This window comes from Suncus etruscus, chromosome 13, assembly GCF_024139225.1.
Source record: "Suncus etruscus isolate mSunEtr1 chromosome 13, mSunEtr1.pri.cur, whole genome shotgun sequence".
NCBI lineage: Eukaryota > Metazoa > Chordata > Mammalia > Eulipotyphla > Soricidae > Suncus > Suncus etruscus.
In genome coordinates, this window is record NC_064860.1 from 46,218,000 (window position 1) to 46,226,886 (window position 8,887).

At 37.2% G+C, this 8,887-nt stretch overlaps 1 protein-coding gene across 1 annotated transcript; it reads left to right on the forward strand.

Annotated features, from left to right (window-relative positions):
* Window positions 1–6,879: 6,879 nt before the first annotated feature.
* On the forward strand, window positions 6,880–7,488 carry LOC126026104 (keratin-associated protein 27-1). The gene has a single exon (XM_049785820.1). The coding sequence runs from the start codon at window positions 6,880–6,882 to the stop codon at window positions 7,486–7,488; it is 609 nt and encodes a 202-aa protein (XP_049641777.1).
* The last annotated feature ends 1,399 nt before the right edge of the window (window positions 7,489–8,887 follow it).

Genomic DNA, 8,887 nt, shown 5'->3' on the forward strand with positions numbered 1-8,887 from the left:
GGTTACACCCGGGAGCACGCTGGGGTTACTTCTGGCTCTACGCTCAGAAATCGCCCGTGGCAGGGCAGGTTTGGGGGACCATATGGGATGCCGGGATTCAAACCACCTCCTGCTGCATGCAAGGCAAATGCCTTACAGCTGTGTTATCTCTCCGGCCCCTCACCTCTATTTTAAAGTAAGTGCATGAGAAGAAAGATTTTATTTCTATGTCCGTTATTCCCTGCACATTGTGTTTTTAAAAACCATGGTTTCAATATTGAATCTATCTGGTATAAGGGCACCTTGATTCCTACTATCAGCAATTTGCACAGGATGGATACATCATATGATTTTAATCAATGAAAAGTGAGGATTAGTGTGGATAAGGTACTTTGGTACAGTTATTCTAGTGAAGTTTTTTTAAGTGTCTATCACACTGGACATTGTCATATTAACCTGTAGTTGAAAAAGTTGCTGTATTACTTGAAAATTAAGCCACCACATATAAGAGAGACAAATCATGAAACATGAAAAGAATCAGACTCAGATCACTTTATATAAGCGATGGACTCTTTCATACATGGAATGCCCCATGTGGCAGCAGGTGGGAGACAAACCCATATATATTCTCTAAACACAAGCAATTGTTCAGAATTATTTCACTTTGTTTAGGGATAACTCATAAAATAAGATGTGTATTCTCCCCCTCCCCTGTGGAGAATTCCATGTTTTTTTTTTCTATTTTTGTTGTTGTTGTTGCTGTTGTTTTGGGCCATACCCGGTATGCTGAGCGGTTACTACTGGCTTTGAGCTCAGAAATTGCTCCTGTCCCAGTGGTCCATAGAGGATACCAGGATGGAACCATCTAGTCATAGGTAAGCTGTATGAAAGGCAAACACCCTGTCTCTGTGCTACCACTCCGATCCCCATGTATTTTCTAACCACCCCTCCTATTTGCTCTATTCACTTCCTCTTGAGATTCTTTCCAGTGAAAGAAATTATGTAGATTTTAGAAATGGTTTTTCATACCCTGAGAAAACCAGTTCTTTACTCTACTCTGAATTCTATATCCCTGAGAAAAGTGCAAAACAAATGAAGTCTGGATGCAATCTAAGTACCATCACTTGGGGCTGGTAAAACTTAAGGTCTATCATGCAGGTACTCATGGAATACTCTCATCTGTTCTATTATTTTCCAGAAAGTTTCCAGGTGACCAAGGTTAATATAAATGGAAGATTTAAAGCCTTTCCTTGAAACCATCAACTCTTCTCTCAAATTTATCTATGCCTCCTGCAACATCTTCATTATCATATTCATGATATCATCCATCAGACACAGACTAAACTAAAGAGAAACTATTTCCATTTTTTAATTAAAGGCAATTATTATTATAAAAAGATAATTTTTATTGTCCTTGTATCACTATGTGTTATATTCAGGGCATCTAGGTATTTTAAATACATTTAAGTATTTAAATTAAGTAATTAAGTACTTGAGAATTAAATCTGCTTCATTTATTTGATAGACTATTATATATCTACAACAAATTCTTCATTTGTCTCAGCACACTCAAGCTAAATTAATAGTTCTTTGCCAGAAAATCATAAATATTTTCAGAGTGATTCTCAAATATATCAGAAATTTTAATTTACAGTATGATCTATCAGAAAACATGGCAAGTAATAGACTACTTATCTGAGTCTTTGGTCTTATATATTAAATTTTTACTTATTAATTATTAATAAAGCAGGTGCTTAAGTGAAAATTCAGATTTCATATAGCAATATTATTAAATAAGATGCCCATTTAATGTCCTCTTTCATTTCATGATACACACTGGTATAAAATCACAGAAAGTGACATATTGAAATAATCTTAGAGATTTTCTCACCTAAAGTCATGCAAGGTGGTCCGAGATACAGCATATTATTCAGGTTTAAAGAATGAATGAGTGAAATCAACAAAGCTGGAAACAAGTTTTTGTTACTGTTGCCTTAGAATTCTCCATTGCTGTGGACTGTGTTTGTATGATTGACACCTGGGAGGAGAGGTCCAGAGGCAAAAGAGTCTTGGTTGGTGAGATAAAATAATGAGAAATACCATGTTAAGTAGTTGTAAAGATTGGCTGAATTGTGTCACTGTAGGTGACTAGATTTTAATAGGGGTAAAGTTAATATGGGACCACTGATGTCCATATTTTATAGGACACACTTCATAGACAAATAATCAAATATAAAATAAACATACACTATTCAAACTTGTAACCACCAACTGCCAAGCTCTTATGAAATGGACAGAGTTTGACTAGACTTTTAATGGGAGTGATCAATGATTCAACTTATAAAGTAATGGAATATGCAATATTGCATACACATATATAATATAAACTAAAAGGACATAGACAAATAGGTTTATTTTATTTTATTCTTAAATATAAATCCCTGACCAATGCCATCAAAAGAATTATCTAAGTCTATGAGGAAATATTTAGCTGGATGAAATACTTCATTCCTTTATTTCTATATTGTAGGCCATCTGAAAAAGTGTACAGACTCATTAATCAATAACAAAACCTATAAGATTGACAATTTTATAAATTTTAAAAATGAAGGGATGGAAGCACCGAAATTTGAAGTAAACTTTGGTTCGAAGGGGTCCATTTTTGGCTTAGTATCCTGCTAGTTTTGAAGCAAATTTTGAAAATTCACCCCCTGCTGGTTTGGAGGTAAAACTACAAGTGACATTTTCAACTTCAACACCAGTTTTGTTCAACCATACAGTAGCAAACTACTCAATACCTTAAGGCACTATCACAATACTATTTTTACATATTTCACAAGAACATTAAGAACTAAACTAGCTATTACCCAAGTGTCTATAAAGAAAATACTTTATTTTTAGTAAACTACATGAAAATAATTCATATATAATTAGCCCTTGGCCATTACATAATAATAATCCAGGAAACTTCTTCTATAAATGCACCAACAGCTAAAAAATCTGAATTTACTCACTTCATTAAAATTATATGCTTGCATACCTATTAAATCAATTATCAGTAAGACAGAATGTGCAAGTTAATGCCTTGTCTCAAAGAGCAAACAAAGAACTCCAAGATTGATCTCATTCCAAAATGACAGATTAACCATTTTTTGAGAACTCTGGAACTGCACAGCTTTTCACAGATTTACCGCACTTTGTGAGGTTAATAAGAGGTTGTTTAGTGGAGACAATTGTGTACCTGCAGTCTCAAAGGATGCCTTGCCTTTGCCTCCCAAAATCTGCCAACAGGACTCTGCTGACAGTGAAAAGTGGTGGGGTTTTTTGGTAGTCAAAGCTTATAAAAACATACCTACCTACAATCAAACATTATTTTAAAATAGTTGACTCAACATGTGCCTTGCTAATAAGCTGCTCCCTTAACAATTTTATTCTTATTTCACAATGAAGTTAAGCAAGTTTATTTTTCAAACCTACCAATTCTCAGACATTTGGATATGTCAAGGATTCAGAACAGCATTTCTTCACACATTTATAAATTCTGATATTTTATTTAGCTCCTGCTATTCATTACATTTTCAAAATACAGTTATGTTTGTCAATAAGACATTTTGCACTGAACTGGGAATACAATAGTCAAAAAGACATACATACTTTCTGATTTTATGGAATTCACAGTGTACTTGGAGATAAGTTCAAGAAGGAAAAAAATAGTCCCTGAGAAAGGAATGTGTTTTAAGTAAGGTTATAAAAGCGTCACTGAGAGAGATAATTCTTGAGTGAAGACACTTCTCATTGAAGGCAATGAGAAGAGTTGTCTAGAGAGATCAGTGAAGAGATGAAAAAGGAAGGGTGCTCTTTGAGCAAAATACTGGAACAAGGAAATTCTTGCCTTGCTTTGTGAAGCAAATGGAGGCCTATATGCATAGATCACATTCAATTTAGGGAAAAAACGACAAGGTTTGGAGATTAAAAATATCTAAGAGCCACTTTATACAAGATTCTTTAAACCAAACTATGGGGAATAAATTCTTTTCTAGGGAATGACAATCTATTTAATACCTTTAAGTAGGAGGTCCGCATACTATGGCTAAAATTTCCTCAAGAAATAAAAGATACATAAAATTAATGGGTTGCTGCAGAGTTCAAGTGGAGAGAAACTGGCATTAAACACACATGAATGATCATTAAACATTAAAAAAAAAAACTTTCTGTGTTACAAAGGTATTATACAAAGTTCATTGTATAACTAACTGGTCAAGCTGAATATATCCAGGTGTGTGATTTTTACACATAAGATATTCCCATCAAGAATGTCTAGAAGACTTGTCCAAAGTCCTGAAAATTCTGGGTTTGATCCCCAACATCCCATGTGGTTCCCTAAGCACTGCTAACTGTGATCCCAAAGTGAAAAACCAGGCGTTATCCCTGAGAATAATAACCAGATGTGACACTCAGGGGTTACTCCTGGCTCTGTGCTTAGAATTCACTCTGGCAAGCTCTGGGGACCATATGGGATGCTGGGAATCGAACCAGGGTCCATCCTGTGTTGGCCATGTGCAAGGCAAATGCCCTACTGCTGTGCTGTTGCTCCACATTTCTAGTCCTCCTCTTCCTTCCCCGCATTCTCTCCCTTTTTCAGTTCATAGCCTTTTATTCTTTTTCTTTTAGTCCCCCTCCTCCACGCTTAGTAATCTTTTTAGTTTTTGTTTTTCAGCCACACTCAGTGATGCTCAGGGATTACTCCTGGCTGTGCTCTCAGAAATTACTTCTGGCTTAGGGGACCATGTGGGATGCCAGGGGATCGAACCATGGTCCATCCTAGGCTAGTGCTTGCAAGGCAGACAGACACCTTATAGCCTGAGACACCGCTCCAGCCCCAACCCCTCGCTTAGTAATCATTTTTTGGGGGGGTCAAACCCTGTGGTGTTCAGGACTTAAACCTGGCTCTGCACTCAGAAATTGCTCCTGCCAGGCTTAGGGGACCATATGGGATGCGGGATTCGAACCACCATTCATTGGGTGTGACATCAAAACAAACAAAAAGTATATAGAAATGACATAAGATAAGGGCAATGGTAGAGGGTCTTGAGCATTTTAGTTGTGGTTAAGGCACAGTAACTTTGTACATAAATATCAACACTATTGTAGCCAGGTCACCTAAACTACAATTCAAATGAAAAAACTTGGTGGTGTTTGTGCTGACTTTTCCTTTCCAGTGAAGAGATTTACTTCACCTTATCTTACCAGACAAAAGTCTGATAACAGGCACTAGTTTCCATGTTATGCAGATCAAGTGGGATTTGTTACAAAACTGGCAGACTACCACCAAAGCTTCAAAATCCTGCTTGCCTTCTCCTTCCTTCCTTCCTTCCTTCCTTCCTTCCTTCCTTCCTTCCTTCCTTCCTTCCTTCCTTCCTTCCTTCCTTCCTTCCTTCCTTCCCTCCTCCCCTCCCTCCCTCCCTTCCTCCCTTCCTTCCCCCTCCCCTCCCCCTCCCCCCTCCCCTCCCTCCCTCCCTCCTCCTCCCCTCCCTCCCTCCTCCCCTCCCTCCCTCCTCCCCTCCCTCCCTTCCCTCCTCCCTCCCTCTATCCCTCCCTCTCTCTTTTTCCCTCCCTCCTCCCTCCCTACCTCCATCTTTTTCCCTCCCTCCCTCTATCCCTCCCTCTTTTTCCCTCCCTCCCTCCCTCTCTCTCCTCCCTCCTTCCCTCCTTCCTTCTTCCTTCCTTCCTTCCTTTCTTCCTCCTTCCCTCCTTTCTTCCTTCTTTCTCATTCCCTCCTTCTTCCTCCTTCCTTCCTCTTTCTTTCTTTCTTTCTTCTTTCTTTCTTTCTTCTTTCTTTTCTTTCTTTTCTTTCTTTCTCTTTCTTTCTTTCTTTCTTTCTCTTTCTTTTCTTTCTTTCTTCTTTCTTTCTTTCTTTCTTCTTTCTTTTTTCTTTCTTTCTTTCTTTCTCTTCTTTCTTCTTTCTTTCTTCTTTCTTCTTCCTTCCTTTCTTTCTTTCTTCCTTTCTTTCTTTCTTTCTTTCTTTTCTTTTCTTTTTTTCTTTCTTTTCTTTCTTTCTTTCTTTCTTTCTTTCTCTTTCTTTCTTTCTTCTCTTTCTTCTTTCTTTCTTTCTTTTCTTTCTTTCTTTCTTTCTTCTTTCTTTCTTTCTTCTTTCTTCCTTCCTTCCTTCCTTCCTTCCTTCCTTCCTTCCTTCCTTCCTTCCTTCCTTCCTTCCTTCCTTCCTTTCTTTCTTCTTTCTTTCTTCTTTCTTCCTTCCTCTCTTTCTTCTTCCTTCCTTCCTTCCTTCCTCCTTCCTTCCTTCCTTCCTTCCTTCCTTCCTTCCTTCCTTTCCTTTCTTTCTTTCTTTCTTTCTTTTTTCTTTCTTTCTTTCTTTCTTTTCTTCTTTCTTTCTTTCTTCTTTCTTTCTTTCTTTCTTTCTTCTCTTTCTTTCTTCTTCTTTCTTTCTTTCTTAGTATTTGATGGATAACCACTCACAGTTATAGTTGCTGAATAATAGCTAGTATTTCTGTGGCTGTTTTTGCATGCATTTGTTATTGTTGGTTTACAATATGGATTTCCATGGTGAGTAAAAGGGGAAAAACATGAGCTTGAGAGGCATGTTCAGACTCATATTTGACAAACTCCACCCAATGAATCAGCTTTGGGACTAACATGAAAGCTAGTTTGAAGCCTCAAAATGGACTTACTTCTTTGTTAACAAGACACCAGCTTCCTACATAAAGAAGCAAGTGAGCAACGTGCTAATAAGATGTTACCTTTCAAATTACTTAAAGTTGCTAGGTGAAAATCCTGAGAAGGAGCCAACACCCAGATGTCTGAGTATATAATCTTCCAAGCAAATAATTGACTCCACAGACCTGCCATCTTCAACAACTAAACTCAAGAAAAGGTTTTAGCAAAATGCCCCAAAGTCGCTGTTACTCCCTCAGAACTACCTACAAAGCACCACCCCTGTCTGCAATCAACCATGAATCTCATCCTACCAGCTTTGAAGAAGTATTTATTTTACCCAGCAGCTACCATGGCAGAACCTGGCTCCTGGATAACTTTCAAGAAACCTGCAGTGAACCTTCCAAGTGGAAAGAGCCCAGCCATGAACAGGAACTGCACAAGGAGGAGAAAGGTGGACAAGCTCCCTGCCTTCCCAGAGGTGTCCAAACAACTTGTTTTAATTCCAGGTGCTGGGAAATGACAACATGCCAATCAGAAAGTTCCGAGGCAATGTCAGGGTGTGTGTCTCAGTCTTGCCAGCCAAGAAGTACCCAGCGATTGGGCTACATGGCTCAGAGAAGCCAACCTGGGGGTTGGACGGCCAATTGCTGTCCACATAATATGTGCATAGTTAATAGTCACCAAAGTCGGCAATGTGAATCTAGCCAGTGCCAATGTCAGAGTTCTGCACACAGTTTCTGTAGTTGTGCTTTGTCAGGAAAACCAATCCTGAAATCTTCTAACTCCTATGAGGCAACGTGCTGCATTACTGGTGGTTTGGAATTGCCTACGAAGTAAATGGGGCCGGGCGGTGGCGCTCGAGGTAAGGTGCCTGCCTTACCTGCGCTAGCCTAGGAGACGGACCGCGGTTCGATCCCCCGGCGTCCCATATGGTCCCCCAAGCCAGGAGCGACTTCTGAGCGCATAGCCAGGAGTAACCCCTGAGCATCACCGGGTGTGGCCCAAAAACCAAAAAAAAAAAAAAAAAAAAAAAAAAAATAGGTGGAATGCTTAGGAGATATAGTATAGTTTAGCTAGGATATACTTATTTTTAAATCATCGGGGTACTTTAGTTTTATAAATACTAATGCCTGCAGGATTGTTAAAAAAATTTTGGAGGACTTTACGGTAGACAATTTGAGGTCACTTGGTCATTATTTCTTGTAGAGCAGTTGTGATTTCAACCAGAAACTAACATAATATTTTAAAAGAAGATATTATATTGATTACTGTTTATTATATATGAAAATACTTAGTATTATATATGGAAGCTCTTATGACTATAATGGAAACTCATAACATTAGATCTGACTTATTAACATACTACTATTAGTGGGAGTTTACTTAGTTTATTCTTATTATATCAACTCTATTAGTGGTTTAATATGTAATCAATAATACTACAATTTAAATCATAACTGCTCACTGTTTTCATCCACTTTTTAATCCACTACTACCACAACACTGCCCTATTTATCTGTACTCACCTGTATATTACACTTGCTTTGTGAACAAGAATTTTATATCACTTTCAGTCTCCAATGACTGTATGATGAGTTCATTTTCTTCGTATTTGAGGAGTTTCTATTTTAGTTTCATTCTTTTAATTATTTCTTAATATTTTTGAATTGAGGTGTCTTCCTGTAGTAAATAAATACATTTCACCTAAAACTGTAAATTAGTTGTTGCACCGTTATTTCTATTCAATGCTTTTGTGGGTATTATGCCATAGTTTTTCTTACTATTAAATAGTAGTATTCAGTTTTTTATAGTGTTTAATAATTTGATATTTTATTAATAAAGAAAATTACATAAATAAATAGAAGAATAAAAATAACTTTTTACCAGAGTTTGCACAAAATTTTTACAAACATATCCATAGTATAATGATAAGATGGAAACATTTCTCAATATTAATAGTATAAGACAACAGAGTAGGACTGTGTGAAAATTCATTAAAATCTTTAGGTAGCTTGGCTATCCTGAAGCTGTTGGTTTCTCATTTTTCAGGACAACTTAAGGCAGTGGTTATGAAAATGAATTTCAATTTTAGTTTTCCATTTTCTTTGAGTATGAAATAGTTGTTAGAAATATATCAACTATTTGGTAGTTAGTAGAAATCTATCTGAATTCCAATTGTGACTAGATACAAGGTATTTAACTACCCACTATTTCAACTTCAAAATTAAGCTGATAG

Bases quoted from the DNA above. Each gene is read 5' to 3' on its own strand.
- LOC126026104 (XM_049785820.1), top strand. From the start codon at position 6,880: ATGCCCCAAAGTCGCTGTTACTCCCTCAGAACTACCTACAAAGCACCA.